At 37.3% G+C, this 20,856-nt stretch overlaps 1 protein-coding gene across 1 annotated transcript in view; it reads right to left on the reverse strand.

The window, feature by feature from the left end:
• Nucleotides 1-572: 572 nt before the first annotated feature.
• LOC122808131 (chymotrypsinogen A-like) overlaps nt 573-20,856 on the reverse strand; it is a 45,061-nt gene continuing 24,777 nt past the window's right edge. Inside the window, exons 5-7 of the mRNA XM_044079101.1 lie at nt 8,939-9,119; nt 5,022-5,155; nt 573-781 (exon numbers count right to left, since the gene is read on the reverse strand). Of these exons, the coding sequence (XP_043935036.1) occupies nt 620-781; nt 5,022-5,155; nt 8,939-9,119 (477 nt within the window). The 3' untranslated portion in view covers nt 573-619. The remainder of the gene's footprint in view (nt 782-5,021; nt 5,156-8,938; nt 9,120-20,856) is intronic.

The following is a 20,856-nucleotide window of genomic DNA, read 5'->3' on the forward strand; positions in this document are numbered from 1 at the left end:
GTTTTAATAATGGATATCTCATTCATGGTTGCAGACAAGGTTACTATATTACACAACACAATCTAATTCTTATGTTTCTTTCTTCCTGTACATAGCTCTCTCTGTTCATATTATTATGGCTAATTATTTAGACATAAGCCAACACTATTATTTAATCTTTCTTGTCATATAAAAATCTGACCAGAATAAATATACGACTCCTGCATGATGTGTTCCAGTGTCCAATTTATGATCAAATAAAGGGTCAACAATCAGGTATCAATAATAAAAAAAAAAAAAAAAAAAAAAAAGTATTCTTGTGTGGGTAGAGTCAGTCTCATTGTTTGTGCATGGAGGTTTGCTCGGATCATCCTTAAGTTATTTATTCCAGCTCCAATGTTGCTATATTATGGGGAAGGTGAAAGACTTAGCCACGGCAATGATAAACATTTAGATTGTGCGTTTCAGCCCTGCTGGCATAATTGAACTGGGTATCAGAATAACAGTCTTCCGTGGATGCAATGCATTTGTACAGTGTTGTGAATAAATAAAATCTCTATGACAGATACTTCTAAAAAAAGAAACAAGTGGAATAAGTACATCTCTGTTTATTTTTTTTTAAATATTATAAAACTTCATTTTAATTAGCTGCAACAGTCTGGTCAATCCAGGAGCGCAGAGCAGTAACACGAGCATAGACTCCAGGTGTTGTTCTGGAACATGAGCTACTTCCCCACGAAACGATACCCACGAGGTACCAGGCACTTCCCTGCTGGCAGACAAGAGGGCCTCCAGAATCACCCTATGAAAGAAGCAAAATAACCTTTTATTTATGCAGTCTTTTAATAATCTCTGTTTCATTTCCTGTAGGCCTTACAAGTACACAGCTGGGCCTGTGTGTAGACTAACTTATTGTGCTTCCAATCCAGCCTTCATTGGTCAGTTATGTCTACCTGCCTTGCCTGCCAGGATGCTGAAAAGCCTAATCAACAGAGGTTTGCCATGTTAATCATGGGATGATTCCTGCTAATATGCCTCAGAAAATACTTCCTAAAGGCCAGCCAAGTTAGTGCACTCAGACATGGAACTCCGAAGTTGATGGTAACAAACGTACATTGGCTCATGCTGTTTGTGAAGGACAGAGGAGCAATCAACATTATTTGACTTAATGGAACCTGCAAATACTCAGCTTTTCTTTTATACCCAGTAAGCCCAGAGCTAGGTATACCTACATCAGCCATAACACAGATTTGCCTTTACATCTCAGAAATTACGAGTTGAGAGTAACACCTAAAAATGTTCAAAGAAATTAAAATCAGGGAGCCTTTTAAAAAACATTCTATTATTCACTCTCAGGACTGACTCATAATGGTGATTTTTGTTAAGATATATTTAGGAGAAGGAGGAAAGATGTACTATTTCAAATCCAATATGAATTTTAATAATTGGGGTTCTGTAACAAAATGTTCAGCAACACAGTGAGTAGACAGAGGAAATTTCTTGATAATATATAGCACATTTTGACAATCTGATACCTTTTCTACATTATAGTATCCTCCACTACCAGTTGCATGATCACTATACTTTTATGAATGGTGTTCTGTTGTTCCAGAAGTGATAGCTACATGATGGTTTTACTCTACCAGAATAATAAGATATGCTGATAGAGGGGCACAAACTATCCTCTTCTTTTAACACTTTCCTTTTTACCAGTGATAGGATAATTTATCAGTAATTAAGTGAGTCAACTCAAAGACTGAAAGTACACCATAATAGAGCCACATTTCTTTGTAATTCTGTGTTTAGAAATGGACTACCCACAATTAAAATAAAATTAGGATGAATACTGGATAATTGTTGGATAGTAAAAAACAGTATACAAGTATTTTTTCCTTATTTTTCTCAAAAAGAATTTCAAAGATTCACAATGCCGTGTGCTTCTACATCAGTGACAGAAAAAGCCATGTGAAACCGTTTGATCAGCCTTTAGTGGTAGCCAGGACTTTCAGTAGAACTTATACTGAATTGCAAGTATACAGTGAGGGAAAAATGTTTTATTGTATTTACTTTATTATATTATATACTCAGTGTCTGAATAATGTTAAAGCCTGAAGTCAGACATATCTCTGAAAATGCCAAAATGTGTCTCTTGCATTAGAACGTTGTTTAAATGTGAACATTCTATCTACCTACTGTGCATGATGGTGTTTTTATGTTCAGTATATATTGTCTTTTCCATAATGATTATATTTCCAGTATATATATTGTCTTTTCCATAGTGTTTTTATGTCTAATATATATTTTCTTTCCTCTTACTTTCCAGGCAACAAGATGGCAGTTTAAATACTTCCCAGTGCAGCGTACTATTCCATTATCAAGTGAAAAAGCACTGTACATTTGCAATAAAACAACATGAAACAAGTACATTATTTTATGTTAAAAAGGGCTGCTGCTACATACTTGTTCTATGGACATTGCTGATAAAAATTATACTCATAGATATTCACTCCCCATTAAACCAAAGATGTCTGATCCAAGAGCATTAATAATTCCATATCTCATTTTCAAAATGTGTTAAAGGCCTGTTTTTATGTCCAGTATGTTTGCTTACATTTTACATGAAATATAAAAATATCTTCATTCTTTTGATAACTAGGAAACATTTATTAGGTAAAATGTATGCTTTCTTATGAAAATGGCATGACCGCATGCTTAAGCAATTTGGAAATCACAAAATCTTCACGTGAAAATCATGCAAATGTAACCCAAGTATGTCAGCAAGTGTTTTGCATGTAATCATCTTCCCCACAGTACCAGGTTTGTCTCATTCATGTTGTATTATTTGCAGTCCTGAACATTTTGATAGGATATCATATTATTTAAAAGGACATGGGGACTGCCTTATGTTTAATGCATTTTATGCTTATTCTGTGTTTGCCTGTAAAATACAATGTAAGGTCCTGTGCAGTGAATGTATATGTTGCTAACGCCACAATATTTTTATATACATAAAGCATCCCTTAAACTTAATCATCCTTTCTTGTCTTAGTTTCACATTTGATATCTTTCCTTTACTGGAGGTGTTACATAATATTAACTTTTTCTGTACAGAGAAACTAACTGAAATGGCTTTGTGCCTCAAATATTCTTATCCTCCTCCTCCTCCTTAAATTCATTCTAACCATTGTAGTAATTTTAGTTAATCATTCTGAGTGCGGTTGAGTAGCGTTCGAAAAGACAAACGTGCATAAATGGGCGTGCCTTCATTGAAGGTTGGGCATCAAGCTGGCACCTCGGCGTTTCGTAAAAAAATCTACTGCCAATCATTAGCAGACCGGAGTTCCGCTGTGGTGACCCCTTACGGGGAAAAAGCCGAAAGACAAACAAACATTCTGAGTGCTGTATTACTTCCTTTGTCCAAGGGCTATTCTGAGATAAAATAATTTACTATAATGTTATCTAAATAATACCATGTAAAGTAATGTGATAAATGCAAACAAAAGTGTATGTTCTGCAACAAATAAAAGCCATTACACTTTAAAGGAGTATGTTTAAGTTTCAGCCAGGCTAGAACTGTGCACGTGTCAAATAACAGCCCTCTAACACCCATTCATATTTCTACCTTCCAACATTTCTTAAATGCACAAATGAAATAAAATTGAGACTGCCCCTGAAGTCTGCATGATAACTGGCATTACAAAATGAATCATGAGCAGTTTTGCATCCATATCCTTTCAGCAAAGGGAATAGGGGCATGTACCTCCCCTTTGATGTAAATGATTATTCAGGTGGTACCAGTCTGTCACTTGGGAATGACTTGCAATGAAAACGTACTAACAATGCAGAAAACTTTCCTTCTATACCACATGAATTTATGCGACTGACCTTCTCTTCAGTGCAAACGATCTTGGCATCTATTGTTAAGATATCCTGAGAAAATTGTGATGGGGTGGAAACCCTAGTCCTTTATATAAAAATATGCAACTATCTGCCCAACTATTTATCTATTACATATGAAAATCAGTGGAACTATATGGTCTTCAGTGGTTGACTTACTCAGCCACAAAGTCTATTGGCAATCCATAAATTTAAATAAGACTAAAAGACTAGTTTTGCTACCATCTTACATGGCCCCAGCATGGGTCTATATTATAAGATCGAAATGTCAAAACTTTGAATGTTATAACATCGAACTCAAAACCACGAAAGCTGAAAATCCCGAAGACTGAGAACAGCGATTTTTTTCCCTGGGAAAAAAAAATCACTGTTCCAGTACAAAACACGAAACACACAAACACTACATACTATTTATAATGTGGGGGGGCTTCACCCCCCCACCCCCCTACTTAAATATACCAACTCCGAGATCGCACCACAGTGGAGGAAATAGCAAAGCCGCGGAAACGGCCCAACAAATTCTTTCCCTAGGAAAAAATTCTATGTTCCGCGGCTTTGATATTGTCAGTCTTCGAGGTTTCAAGTTCGATGTTATAACATTCTAAGTTTTGACACTTCAGTGTTATGACATAACCCCCCCCCAGCATACAGCATTGTCAGTTTGCATGAACCGCATAAATGTTAATACTAAAGGTATACTATATTTCTCATTTTACACATATTAATAATTGTGTATGAAGTTTATCTTAAGTGCCTATGTAAGTATTCATCATTGTCATATCTATATCATTGTACTTACTCATTCTCCAGTTGCTAATATTGTACAACAATGCAATTCTTGTTTGCCCACCCACCCACTTGACTTCTAGCCTGCCAAAGCACCATGTAAGATTCAGTGTTGGCATTGCTCTCCCTGCCAGGGGCACCATCCATTTCCAAACTAGTACTGTCGGGTGCAGTGTGCCACATACCTTAGTGCACAGTTATCACACAATCGGTAGTGAACTAATGCACATATGAGATAATATATACTAAATTTCAAAAGATCAGAAAAATGTGACTCACAATGACTAAAATTAAACTAAATGTAGAGGAAACATATATAACAGTAAAACATCAATCTCTGAGAAATAGCAATGACTTACCATGCAGGAAGAAGCCCCAGCTGCCCCGGCACAGATCATCAGGTCAGTAATGTTGGTGCCCCAGTAACTCTTGCACTGAGTATTTGTAAGGAGGGGAAGAGCTACCTGCTGCAGTCGGCTCGGAGTATTAGATGCTGGAATTCATAAAAAACACCCATGAGTTTTTTTTTCATCATGGCTTAGCTAACACTTGGCACAGCATATTAGAAATAAGCCTAGATTTTCAGATCAAGCATTTATTGTTTTTTTATCTTCTATTTGCTCATTTCTAGTAACACTGTATACTACAAACCATTTAACTGGGTCTGCTTAATACAGTTTTCAATAGGTACATTCTTCAGAAACAAGTATACAGTAACCCTCTTTAGTGGATGATATACACAAACTATCTTTTTAAACTTCTGCCAGATAAAAAAAATGTATTTATATAATCATCTACATCTTTGCAAAGATCTGGTTGCCTGAATGAGGTGAGAATACATTCCATATTTTGTCTTTAAGAAATAGGAAGACAACACATGGAAAGATTCCTCATAGTTTTTTACAACTGCAATTGCTTAAATTTTAGTAATTTGCATACTATACTCCCTTCATTATCAAATAGCTCATGTAGGAATAGATTGGATTTCTTAGAAATCAATGAGTCATTTTCAGAAAAGTGACATTGTATAAATAAGTACACACCAAAATGGTATTTCACTAAACTGTTAGGAGAATCACATTTTATCAGAAACATTTTTATCAAACTGGCATTTCACTAAATTGCTTAATGGCAGCACTTAAAAGCAGTAGTGGTGCATCGTTATAATAGCTTAGAATATGTGTTACTTTGTGGAAGAAGGCTTTATGCTCTTTCTTATGGTTTTGTGACCTTGAAATTGTAATATTTATTAAAAGTGGTGTGGGGGTCTTGCTTTTCCTGCAAAAGCATTATGGCACTGTTGTTTATAAATGCAATTTCTCAGATCAGCAAAATGTTGATTTCAGGGATACTCTTTGTTGAACTGTGTTTCATAAACCATCATGAATGGAACAACTTCTGACATTATTACAAGCCATCATTAGTGTATCTTTTTGCCTGCCTGCCTCTCAGCGTCTTCCTTGTTCCCCTCAGATCAGACATTTGAGTGGTAGTGAATAGACAAATCTTTTATGCTATGGAAATGTCATTCTTTCTAGAAAAACTGATTAGGGCCATGGACAGATAAGAGGCAAAGGTTAAATGTGATGCATCCTTTATGGACTGTTGAGATATTAACTAAGAAAACACTATGCCACAGGCTACATATCTGCTGCTCATCTAATACCCATTGCTGGCTCTACAGCCATATTAATTGCCTGAAACATCAGCATGACATTGTTGCTTGATTATAGTAACCAGTGGTACCCATTATGGGACAAGTTGTTTTTGCTGAGTAGAACTGACTTGGCAGAAATATTTGTCTTTAAATATTTCAATATAATATGACAAACGTATTTATGTGAAAACAGTCTTCTTTTGTTGGTGGAGGTTTTGCTCCCACATCAGACAATTGTCTTTTTTGGTACAGCACCATTCTGACAAATTGTGATCATCAAAATGATTTGTTTTTTAGTCTTTTGATCACAGCCCCCGATAATAATACCTAAAATACTGCAAATGTCCCTACCAATGTTATCTCAAAACTCCGAGTCAAAGTTTTGCTGTTGTCAAGTGAGATCCCACTGCATGGGCCATCAGTGCCTCTGTTTTGTACTTAAGTCAAACTTAAAATCAAAAGTTCTAAGTCTTCTGTGGACTATGCTGGCTTATGCTCTGTCCACACATTTACATCTATTTTTAAAGAAATGTTTCACATTGAAGACATTTATTAAGACACCTGCTAATGTGTATATGTCCACATAATCAGTACCACAAATATTACTAAAAACTATGACCTAAAGAACATGCCAGAATACGTGATAACACAAGATTCAGAACAGATTCATCTTAGACCATGTCAGAATGGCACTGTACCAAAAAGACAATATTCTAATGAGTGTGCAAAGCCTCAACCAGCTACAGAAGATTGATCATCAAAAAGTAAACTGCCCTAGGCATTATGCAATACTAACTTGGCACACCAATGCATCTGACGATAAAGAGTTTGCTGATTTGTTATCTGAGCCCCCAGTAAATAGATTCTTAGCCTTTGTAGTTCTCTGCTTTGCTAATTAACTCTCTAGCTTTTCTCTGCTGACACAGAGTAATGGAGTAAAATTAATAGTCTTCATTAACTCATTAGCATCCAAAAGGATCAACATTTCTGTTCTTAATGTTCGTGTGTGTGTGTGTGTGTGTGTGTGTGTGTGGTTGACAATATATGAGTTGGGAATCTTGCTTCCAACTAAGCAAGATTCCCAACTCACATTTATCAAACACACACACACACACACACACACACACACACACACACACACACACACACACACACACACACACACACACACACACACACACACACACACACACACACACACACACACACACACACACACACACACACACACACACACACACACACACACACACACACACACACACACCCACACACAAACACTTACTTGCCTGGTTTCCTACTTATCTATCTGTCAGACCTATCTGTGTATGTTGCTTGTTTTGCTGTGTAGCCATATAAATGTATGCATGTGTGTACACGTGTGTGTGTGTGTGTGTGTGTGTGTGTGTGTGTGTGTGTGTGTGTGTGTATGTGTGTGAGTGTTTATTTTTATAAACATTTAGACAGATAATGCTTTTTGCAGTGTTGATGTGAACCCAGATATTTTAGCAGGCATGTGTTTCTCCCTCTAACCCATGTGTACCCTGATCACCGCTATCATACCAATAGTGAAGAAAGATGGTAGTAAAACCCTTTGAAAGAAGCCCTCAGTCTTTCCTTAAAAATGTTTTTGATTATTTTAAGAATTGTTTGTTAAAGTTTAGTTACTACACCAAACACAATGCACAAGCTATATGACGTTAAAAACAGGCAGGTATTTTCTGCAGGTAATTCTCCCATCACTACCAAATTACATTACTTTAAATGATCTGTTTCTCTATCACTATGTTTTTGAGGAATAAAAATATTTGTGATTTTCCTTTTTGCAGCACTCTGAATGAAGGTGTGTGTTTTTGCCTAAATAAACTCTTGCTTGTTTTTGATGCACACCATTTGGCAAACAGCATTTAGGGACTCAACAAGAAGGCACTGTAGAAGGGAAGAAGCAGTTTAAAAAAGAAATGAGTTATGCTTCTCATTCAGAAATAAATACAACAATGTTCAGTAAAGCATCGACCAATACAGAAAAGACTATTGTTTTCTGTTTTGCACATTTACTATTAATAGAGCAAATTTATATGATTCCAGTATAACAAGTTATTATTATTAATAAAATACTTTTTCTAGTATTGAATATCATTGATTATTTAGTTTACAATTATTTTAATTCAACATTGGACATTGCTATATGTATTTTTGCATTGTTTTTGTTTTTTTTTATTCATTTTGTGGTGTAAGACTGAACCTGTTGCTTCTTTTTTTGCTGTTGTTTGTCTTTTCAACCTAAACTGTATAAAGCTTTTAAAGGAAATGAATCTCCCTTGGAATTAATATGACTTAAATCTCTTTTGACTGCATGCTAAAAGGAGTTCAACATTGCTTCTCTTGCATGTCTGCTAAGGCTATTCAAAAATATACATATGCAAAAAATGCATTAGTGATCAAAAGCTCATACCCATCTGAATGCCAACATCTTGGTGCTGATATTATTTTTTGTAGTTCATTATTATTTTTTTTTAATTGAGAAACAAGAAAAAAAATTATACACTCTTCAAGATTCTCACAAATGTGGTTATTTATCTGGGAGTTAAATATCTTAAGACAAAAAACAAATCTTACAGCTGGCATTAGTTAGTCCCCATCCTGAAGTCACGCAGGTCATTCCTCCAGGGAAGTTAGCAGTTGAAGGTGGAAGGCATACTGTCGAAATGCGATTGTTAAAACTAATACGGGTAGACAGCTTCACAAGTGTGATGTCATTGTTGATTGTATAGGAGTTATAGTTGGGATGGCGAATCACCTGTGTTACAAAAGAAAAAAAAAGAGACAACAGCATGTTTATCTCACTTTTAATATTATGCATTCAAAATGTAGGTTTGTATTTCTTACAGCACAATAATATTCTAAACTTTTATTGGTTTTCTGCCTTAAAAATGTAATTATTTTTTAAATATGTGATGCCCGTGCCCTGCCCCAGCAATCAAGGAGCCTCAATCCTCACCACTAACACCAGTGAGGGGCATCTCATATAGGAGGAAAGGATAACAAATGCACACAGTAAAGTGCAATTTCTCTTAAGAGCACATGGAGATCACAGTCAGTCCAGGGCTGGTCGCTCCCTTGCTCTCCAGGTCCCCAATTAAACTCCCCACTGGCACTGCTATAGGGTCCAGATCTCAGCCTAGTGGGCAAGCTAAAATCTCCAGCACCATCTCTGTCCAACCAGTGCTTTGTGTCCCTGCCCAAGTAGCTGACATACACACACACACACACACACACACACACACACACACACACACACACACACACACACACACACACACACAGACACACTTTGAGAAGAGTTTATATAACCACACAAACACTCCTGGGAAAGGCTGGCACAGGTTCTTCAGCTGTGCCCCCTTTTCCCAAACTATACGTTAGTACCAGCTGCCACCACTCACTAATATTTATCAGCTACTCAAAGGCCCTTAAAAGGGTGTCCAGTTATTACTGTGCAATATTATTATCCAATTGGTAGTATAGCCTAGGGCTAAAGCTATTAGAGTGGCTTTGTACAATTTACCAGAGTAATGCAAGTACTCTAAAGAGCTTAAATTATCTCTACAAAAACAGCCACAGTTAAAAGGGTTTAAAATATTTAATAATAAATAGTCTAAACACAAGACAATACTTTTTACTACACAGTGCTAGTCAATAGTTCAGAGATCACAGAAAAATACTTAAAATAATTCAGTAGTACAGTACTGACATCACAGAAAAACACAATCTAATCTTTCTAGTTTCTAGCCATTTCTAAGAGAAAACACAAGTCTAAGATAAACTTACATATAGAGCAAGACAGTGCTGGTGAGTTGGATGGTCAAGACAAAAATGCTTAATGCTCTCTGATTCTCTCTGTTTATAAAATCACATTCCTGGTTCACATTACATCATTCTTCACACTTATTTGGGTTCCCAGGCTAACAGAAACTACATTTACATTTTTCACCTCTGGGCAGAAACCAGAGCAATAAAGGACATTTATGCATGCAAATTCTGGCCATTAACTCTGGACTTACAACAATAGGCAGGATGCTTCCCTCTAGATTTACTGACTCTGAGTTTTAACATCAAAGGGTCACAACATGCTTTACTTGGTCAGTAGAGTGCACTGTTGTTATTTTCAGTTCTGCGTGTAACACTATTTTTACCATTTAAGACAACAAGCATGTGGTTTACATTAATATTTACAGATGACAGAATTTTCTCCAAAATTATATCTGGATAGGCTGGCAGCCTTCATCTATCTTCACCCAATCTTCACAAAATATATAACTGTTATTTTGAAAAAAGTTTGGTAAAAGAAGCAGGACCATTCTTATCAGAGAGAAAATCTTAAGTTTGATTAACCATGAGCAGAAGACATATTGGAAAGTTAAACTGAAAGAGTGTTCATCACAAAAGTAGTAATATCTGACTTTTAAAATGTACACCATTTTATGAATGTTCTAAAATAATTATAAAATAACAAGTGTAGCATTACATAAACAACTATAACACAAAGAGATAATGCTAGCAGCCAGGAACAGAAGATTCAGCACCTCAACCCCCTCATAAATACTTTATTTAATTTCAATTCAAGTTAAAACATAGATTAAGAGCTTTCATTGTAAAAAAAAACAAACAAAAAAAAAACAGGACTTCATCAGAATACTGAATTACACAAATCCTTCCCTTTATATAATCTAATGTTGCACCAAATTGATCTCATTAACTAATTGAACTAGAAAGACTGTTTTAAAGAAACAGTTCCAATGTCTCATATAAAAGTTCATTAAAAACACAATAAATATTTTGGTTAGAATATTGCTATGTATAAAGTGTGAATGTGTAAAAAATATGGTAATTATTAAATTGAACATAAAAATTATTCTTTTTTAAAAAATATATAAATACCAAAATGCATACTTAAAGAACAACTTATCTTGAATTTACCGAACGTAGTAAAGAAATATATTAATTTAAGCCAGGATCCTGTGAGGCATGCACCCTAAATTGCCACTTAACTTCTTTGTTTTAAAGTAATACCTTCACCCCCCCCCGGGTTTAACTTTTACTTTTTCCAGTATTACAAACTGAAACCTGGTAAACCATGAGCAAACATTTGACTGCTTAAAAAGAGCATTACTTTCATCATGTCTCCCTGTATCATAATTGTGTTCATATATCCTTTTTTGGAGACCCCTCTGTCTTACCCATATAAAAATAAGTGCATCCCAAACACTTGGCAAGGTAAAAGACAGCTTTTGCCTGCCAATTTACTTTCTCAAAGGTTGCCAGGGAACAAATGTAATTCTCTAACTTTAAACTTCTCACCTCTAAAATGTATGAACATTGAGCACATGTTTCACACTTCACCGTCCCCTTTCTTTGGGGATAGTGGCAGTTGGGGTGCAATAAACACCCCTAAAAACATTCCATTAAATGTTGTCCTATTTTGTAGGTGAATAAAGGCTTGGCTCCTAATAACCAAAATATATCATCGTTGACTTTAAGAATATTCAATTCCTTTTTATTATACTCTTAAGTTCACCCTCTTGGGGGTCAATATTCAACCACCAATGCTCTATCAAAATTCTTCTCTTCATCCTTCTGTTTTTTATGTGGTAGACCTACTCCTAAAAGTGGTTTATATTTATTGCTCCATTGAGATTTGACATACCCATGGATGTCATTGAGTAAATGGGGTGGGTATCCTCTAACTAAAAACATATTAGCAACAGTATCCAACTCTTGGGAACATCTTCTCAATGAGATGTCATCCCTGCAACTTGTGTGCACTGCACATTGACCAAACTTTTCTTTTGGCTAAGTGGGTGACAGCTGGAAAAATCTAAGTAGGAATTACTAAAAGTGGACTTCCTATAAATGGAAGATTTAAAACAATTATCAGAGTGCATAATGAGTGTATCTAAATAATTTATCTTCTTGTTGTTAAAATTATATATAAACTTAAGAAAACTTGAAGACTTGTTAAGGTAATTAACAAAATTGGAAATTTGGTTTCCAGTCCCATCCCAAAGACAAAAAATATTAGTTGAAAATCTAACATATAGCTTGACAAATCCAAATTATTTGGAACCAAATATGACATCCAATTCCCAATCTAATAAAACCAAGCTAAGATATATTGGGGCACAAGAGGCCCCCATAGCTACCCCTTTGTTATGTTTGAAAGATTCCCCTTTGAAATAAATATAATGATAATATGGAACCAGGGACATTACCTCAACTATCAAATATATATCTTCATTGGTAAAGTTAGTGGCCCTCATCATACTGTTATGAAAATGTTCCAACCTTTTTCACTAGGAATTAATGCAAATAAATCAACCACGTCAATGGTTAAAAATATCAAATTCTTTCCCCAGTGTTCTTTCTTTAGTCTTCCTAAAAAATTCCAGAAATCATGGATCAAATGGAGCACCACTTAGTAAACAGGTTTTTAACCATAGATCAATAAATACTCCAATGGGGTGAGCTTTGGATCCCTGGGCTGCTACAATGAGGCTGAAGGGGGATTTCTTGTTTTTTATGAATCTTGGGAATATTTTAAACAAAACATTTATTGTCTTTTAGTGAACTTTTGTATTTGGCATTGGAACTGTTTCTTTAAAACTTATTTCTAGTTTCTAGTTCATAGATTTGTAGATGTGTACTAGGCTAATGGCCCTAGAGCCTTTACAAGCCTAGCCCATAGGATTACCCTGGCATCATGCCACAATACCTTAGTTCCCAGTACCTCTGTCGAGTAGAGCCACTGGAGTGATCCCCGGGGTAAAGTTTCTATTTCCCATCCACTCATCAAGATTTCTCTTGAAGAGGGCCAGTGATGTGCTCAGTTTGACATGTATGGGAAGTCTATTCCATAGCATGGGCAGTCTCTGGGTTATGAACCTGTCCCTCCAGCATGTTCTGTTGATTGTGGTAATGAGGTTGAGGTCGCTGAAGCATGTAGTGCAGAGGTATTGGGATTTCTTTAGATGTAGCATTTCTAACAGAGCTGGGTCAGACATGGCTTTGTAAGTCAAGCAGAGATCACCTCTAAGTAGGCGATATGAGACAGAGAATAGTTGGAGATTTTGAGTCAATCCATATAGGACAAGTTTTTAAGGTCTAGGATCCTCTTTGTGAGGTAGTTTTGCAGCCTCTCCAGTTGTTGCAGGTGTCTAGTGAGGTACATGCCAAATGGGGCATTGTACTTGATGATTGGCCTAATGAGGGAAGAGTAGAGGGAGACAATGACCTCTTTCTTCCTGGATGCAAAACCCTTAGTAATGAGATGTGCCACATAGAAGGACTTTCTGACCACAGTGGCAATGTGGTGGTCAAAAGAGAGGTTGCTGTCATCCTGTGTTCCCAGATCTCTTATAACGCCTTCTGTGTTCAGTGGACTACCATCAATGTGGTAATTCATGGGAACTGGGTTTTTCCCAAAGGGGATGATGACACAATTTTTGGCATTGAGCTTAAGGTCATGGTTCTGACACCAGTCATTGGTCTTGGTCAGGCCTTTCTGTAGGATGTCAACATCACTTAGGGAGTTAATAATGGCTCCCAACTTGCAATTGTCTGCAAACTTTGTCAGCCAGAGTCTCTTCATGTTGGTCTGGACTTCTGAGAAGTAGATACCAAACAGGAGAGGACCCAGGACTGATCCCTGTGGGACTCCACTTGTGACTGGTCAGCAGTCTGTCTTGGAGTCAGCTACTTTCACACTTTGGTTCTATCTGTGAGCTAGTTTGCAACCCACCTAGTGATATAGGGGTTGATGCCTAGCTTAGTGAGTTTTTCTATGATTTCTGAGTGGAGAATAGTATCAAAGGCCTTGGCCAGATCAAGGTAGGCTGCATGAACCACCTTGCCTTCATCCACAGCTCTGGTGACTCACTCAAAGAAGTCGACCAAGACAAGCAGGCATGATATACCCTTCACAAAACCAAACTGTGTAGGATCCAGAGATGGAGATTCCCTATATCCTTGTTTATTAGATACATGATGATGCGTTTCATAGCTTTGCATATCAGACTTGTCAGGCTAATGGGGCGATAGTTCTCAGGGTCTGTAGTCACTCCTCCTTTGTGGAGAGGGATGACTGTAGCAGTGAGCCATTTGGTATGGGCAAAGCTTTAGGTGAGGCTGTGACTGAACAGTGCACACAGGTGAGGTGCCAGTTCACTCTGTAGTTCATATAGAACACAGCCAGGGATATTGTCAGTTCCCATATAAGCTGTATTCTTGGCCTTGGACAGTGCTGTTTTAACCTGTGCAGCAGTAATACTGGATGCCTGGCAATCTACTGGTATTGTGATTGGTCCTTTGGGAGGCGAGAGAGGGGTAGAGTTAGCACTGAATCTGTTGGTCAGTATATTGGCAATATCTGTTGGCTCGGTATAAGAGGTACCATTGTGCAGTAGCTCAGCGCAAATCTGGATATTGCCGAGGACATTCTTTACATAACTATAGAAGACCTTGTTGCTGTCTTTACTACTTGCTGCAATTCTGTTTACATAGCTAGCTTTAGAAGATTTGATGAGGGATCTCAACTTTTTGTTGAGGCTGATAAGGGAGTTTTTCCAGTCATGGGACTTCACCTTATTCTGCATCAGTTTCCTCCTTCTGTTGTAATGTTTGTTTATGGCAGGGAACCACCAGATTGACTTCCTTTTTTTGGAGGAGAGCGTCTTGGTTCTATTGGGTATGATGAGATCCATGTATTTATGCACGTGTTCGTACAGTGCATTGGTGTATGATTTGGTAGTCATGCAACTATTCTTCATTTGCATGGGTGCCATGAAGTTATCCACTTCTGTTTTTAGGAGCCCAAAGTTAGCTTAGGAGAAGTTTTTCATGGTGGTTACCTTTGTGGGGGGTGGGGTGGAGGGTGGGAGGGATGTGGATTTCCAAGGTGATTAGTTTATAGTTGGATCTAATCAGGGAGGAGTTGACTATTGGTGTAGAGCAATGGTCACCCATGTTAGTAATGACCAGGTCAAGGATGTTGCTACCTCTAATGGGGGTAAGAATGAGCTGGTCCAGGGCTTTGGAATTAATGAATTCCAGGAAACGTTGGGCAAGTTTAGTGGTACATGAGTAGTTTTCCCATTTAATGGAGAGGTAGTTGAAGTCACCCAGTATGAGAGTGTTAGGTTGTACCCTAATATTCTCCAGGGTGCTTAAGGAACGTGGAGTGTGAGTCTTGGGACATGTTTTGGGACCTATAACAGGCTACGACCTGAATCGCTGTCTTACCCAATGTTAGCTACACCTGAAGTATCTCTGATGGATTATGTTGGGCTGCCAGTCTGGAGGTGTGCACATCCTTTATGAATATGAAAACACCACCGCCTTTGGAGCTTCGGTCCATGTTTTGGGGCTGAAAGGTGTGGAATGTGTTATAGCCTGGTAGTGCAGGGGTGCTTTCTGCTGCTTGAACCAGGTCTCTGTTACAGCACAAATGTCAATGTTCTCCATTTTAAGGAGTACTTCAAGTGAGTGCATTTTGAGATTTAGACTTCTAGCACTGAGCAGCATGACCCTCAGATCATATTTGTTTGTAGCTGTTACAGTGGTAATTTGGCCTTTGGAACACCACCTAAAAAAGGCACTATAGGGGTGGCAAGAGCCTTGGCCAGTATCCGGAACCCCAGTGGTGACAGATGCAGGCCATCTCTGGCAAAGCATTGAGGTCTGTCAGTCATCTCATCCCAGGCAGAAAGACACTTGATCCCCTTAGAGTGATACCAGAAACTTAGCCAATTGTTGAAATCAATAATTTTCTGCTTGTGCAACGATATCATTCTGGGTGATGGTAGGATGCTAATCAAGGCTAGGGTCATATTCGCCTGGGCTACATAATCTGAGAGCTCCTCCATGTCTCTTTTCATGTAGTCCAGGGAGGTATGTCCCAGGTCATTCACACCCACATGTACAATGATAGAGTCATATTTGTACCTGTTGTTGAGGGACCTGAGTGCATGCGTTATGTGGTGGATCCTGGCACCTGACAGGCAGCTGACTGTTACTTTCTCCTTATTCAATCTAGTGAGTGGGACATCAGTGTGTCTCACTATTGAGTCACCTATGACTAGTGTGCTGGGCATGCTGTTTTGCCTTAGGGGCTTTGGTTGAGTGGCACACTGTTTAGGAGAGTTATGTGAATCTTGATTAGTGTTGTGTTGTGATGATAGAGTGCGTTTCTGCCTTGGAGCTCTCTGCTGTTTGAGTAGATTTTTATTGAGAGCCTCCGCAAAGGTGGGTGTGTGGTTTGTGTTTTTTTGTGAAGGCAGTGCTGGTGTGTGTTCTGGAGGGCTATGTGTTCCATGTGGTGTGGTGCAAGTGTTGACCTTCTCCTCTTGACCAGCTATTCCGCTCTTGGCTGGAGAGTGTGTGGCTTCCAATTTGGATATATAAGTGCATCTCTCACAAGTCTGAGTGTTGAGAGGTAAGAGGAGAGGGTTGTCAGTGTACATGAGGCAGTTGCTACATTACCTCAGGATGCCCGAGTTCATCAGGTTAATAGGAGAATGCACAGGGAACTGACCTTTAGACATGCCTGGAGGAGTGGGCATTAATAATAAGTACTGGAGCTGTTTCCTTGTAGAACGTTTAGTGCTGGTAGCACTTTTGTGTGCTACAATAATTGCTACAAAAAGTCTGGTATGGTAAAGTGCTAGACTAATATGCTAGTAAAAGTGCAGGAGAGGAGAGAACTAGCCAATCTAAGGGAAAAATTGAAGAGCAGACTTTGGCACCTCCCAGAAACTTACATACAGTCCTGGATACAGCAAATCTGTATCTGGATTAGACTAATTATAGGAAAGTTGGGAAAAGCCTAAACATGGGCTTTTAGATGAGAAAGTTGAAAGAGATGGAAAAAAACTGCTCAAATAGCCAATAAACTACAATTTATGGGCCAGAAACCACTCCTCTTGTGGTAGATAGGCTGCCTAGTGCTTACCACTCCCACTGACAAGCTAGAAGGCTTCCCTCCAACACAGAAAGGCTTGGGGGGCTCAGAGTATTACACAGTGTTTATTGAAAGCTTAAATAAGAAACATTATACAAGGAAGTAAAAAAGCACATAAATCACAAAAGACAATCTAAACTTACAAACAGTCCTGAATACAGAAAATCTGTATCTGGACTACACTAGTTATAGGAAAGGTGGGAAACAAGTGCAAATGTGGGCTTTTAAACCAGAAAGTTGAAAGAGATGGAAAAAAACTGCCCAAATGCCCAATAAACTACAATTTCTGGGCCAGAAATCACTCCTCTTGTGGTAGATAGGCTACCTAGTATTTACCACTCCCACTGATAAGCTAGAAGGGTTCACTCAACACAGAAAAGCTTGGGGGGCTCAGAAGCTTACAAACTGTCCTGGATACAGCAAAACTGTATCTGGACTAGACTAGCTACAGGAAAGGTTTGAAACAAGCACAAAATGGGCTTTTAGACCAGAAAGTTGAAAGAGATGGAAAATTGCCCAAGCGGTCAATAAACTACAATTTCTGGGCCAGAAACCACTCTTGTGGTAAATAGGCTACCTACCGTTTACCAGTCCCACTGATAAGCTAGAAGGCTTCCCTCCAACACAGAAAGGCTTGGGGGGCTCAGAAGCTTGAAAACAGTCCTGGATACAGCAACTCTGTATCTGGACTAGACTAGTTACAGGAAAGGCAGGAAACAAGCTTAGAATTTTAGTTAATGAGATCAATTTGGTGCAACAGTAGACTTTATAAAGGGATGGATTTATGTAATTCAGATTTTTAGGATGAAAGCACTCAATCTATGTTTTAATGTGAAATGGAATGAATTAAAGTATTTATGTGGGATTTGTGGCACTGAATAAACTGTTCCTGGCTGCTAGCATTACCTCTTTATGTTCTAAAATACTAATGAACTAGAAGGAAAGCAATGCAGCCTAAAATTAGCCAAGGTGAACAGCCATGTCTGATAAATAATGACAAATGCATGGAGTACTTTGGGGGCCAACATTATGTTACCTATAGTGTCGTAGGCAAATTTCCAGATATGTATAGTGAGTATGAAATCAAGGTGAGGGTGACAGTTAAGAAAACAAAGTTAAGCTGCTCCTACTGGTGGACCATCAGTGCCTCTGGTTTGCACTTCATGTCAGTCATAAAATCAAAAGTGACAAGTTCGGTTAAATGTTACAAACTTAATATTTTATTTTTACCTCTTTAACCCTGGATATCATTTCCTTATTAATAATACCCATTTGTGACAAGGCAATACAATTTTAATTATGGCTACATTTCTGAAAATGGAAATGCCTGAATCATGAGTTGTATACCTCAGTGACAATTCTTGGCAGAAATCAATGAAACCCCACGCATGGACACTTTAACATGTGCATGAGCCAACCAAAATGAAACAAATCCACAAATGATCAGTGCAACATCTATCAGCGATTAATTCAGACAGACATGTATCTGACTGTAAAGTTCCCATAAATGTTTGAATAATGTTTACAAACAGGTTTAGTGCCATAGGTATGACCCTATCAAATGCTAAAGGTAAGTCTGTATAAATTACATAACAGCACAATTTTTCATTTATAGTTTTTATTATATTGTTATTGGACATCATGTTATAAGTGGTTATTGAGCTGCTTTCAATATATGCATACTGATATATCATTTCAAGTTTTTCCCTTTCCAATTTTGACAATAATTTATCCAAAATAACCTTCTCTATTGTTTTTCCATAACATAAAAATAAACGTTTTGGTCATGTGACTGTGGGTTTGTCCTACTCCCCATTGTTCTTAAAGATAGGTTTAGCAAGTGCATGTCTCCAGCCTTGAGGAATCTCCCCATATTTAAATGAGCTAGTGAATAACAGACATAATGGTACTATATGTTCATGTTGAGGTGTTCTTAGATCATTATTACTAATTCTGTCACCTCCCTGTGCTTTGTTTGCATTCAGTTTGTGTAGTTCTTCTTCAATACAATTTAATTTTATTTCAGTACCTGAGGTTACCTGCTTGTTACTAGAACAATTTATCACACATTTTGTGCAGCCAGACTGCTTTGCATTTGTAAATATATCTATAATCCCTTGTCTCTGAGAATACATTTTAGAATATGCACATAATTTATCAATTTGTATGACTTTAATGCTACCTCACCTGATATATCTATGCAATGGAATTGTGATCTGGGCATGCAGATAATAATGTGTGGTGGATGGTAGCTGGTAGCAAAAAGGTAAAGAAGTTTTATGGAATGGTTTCCTATATAATTTAGTCTCAATTGAACCATTCCTTAACTTAGTAACCCACACAGAAAGAAATGGAAAACAGTACCCACACTGTTAAGGTCTTTTTTGATGAATTACCACTAGAATAAATGCTAATTTCTACAGTTATACAATGTTGGGCTGACTTTGTATGTTTTTGGATTTGTGTTATCTTGTCAGAACTACCTCATTAGCACACACATTAGAACTAACAGAGGAAACTTTTACATCTGTCTAAAATCTTTACTTTACATAAGAACAGCACTATAATTCCTTGCAGATTTAAAACATATATTGCCAAGAATTGTGAATAAGTGTAAGTTAACCTCAAAGAAAATTCCAGCCAGGGCAGTAAAGTAAACAGTACTGACTTGGTCAAAGCTTCTCACAACTCAAAGACTAAATATAGCAATAGAGACCCATATCAGAATAAATTCTATTTTTTTGTAGAAAACACTTTTGTTACACCTAGAGTAGCTTGGATTTTATGAGCAAATAAATTTTTTTAGTACTTCGGTTTGCACTCAGTCAACAAATTATAACAAAACTGGTTCCTAATTTTCAAGTCCTCGGACTTTTATTATTATTCATACAATGTTATCAGAATATTTATGTAAAATTGTTTGATACAAAATTATTTGTTAGTTGGTATATCAACAAGCTAATGGAAAATAATTGCATTTAGTCCTTTTTGAATGTGACACAAAACTCAACTTCCATTTATGAATAGAAATAATGGAAATGATTTTCAGTTTTCTTTAATTTTACTTTTTTTTGTAGATAATTCTTGCCATACTTATTCATAACAAATATGACTTAAATTTGAAGGTTTCTTGGCATATTTTACTCTCTTTTGTTTGAGTTACTTTATTATTATTATTATTTTACATTGAATTAGTTTTAACATATTAGATTAAAGTGTGTTTCTGTTTAGAGGGCTTGGCAAGGCTGAATGAGTATGTAGCTGAAGCAAGTTACAGGAAGTTGTTGATATACATATATAAAAAAAATCAAGAATGTGACACAGATATCTAACAGCACAATCCAGAGAATAATTCTCTGATGAAGCACCAACAACACCTTACATCAGGTCCAGTGGTGTAAAGATAGGTTTGAAAAATAGTGAAGGGTGTTATATGTACCAGGTCCACCTGCAAGTGGTGCAGCTACCTCAGCAGTCAAGCAGAAAAGATAATCCCATTCTGGTGTGATACAATGGCTGCATT

The sequence above is a fragment of the Protopterus annectens genome, chromosome 8.part0 (genome assembly GCF_019279795.1).
Source record: "Protopterus annectens isolate FY-2018-M chromosome 8.part0, PAN1.0, whole genome shotgun sequence".
NCBI classification, from domain to species: domain Eukaryota; kingdom Metazoa; phylum Chordata; order Ceratodontiformes; family Protopteridae; genus Protopterus; species Protopterus annectens.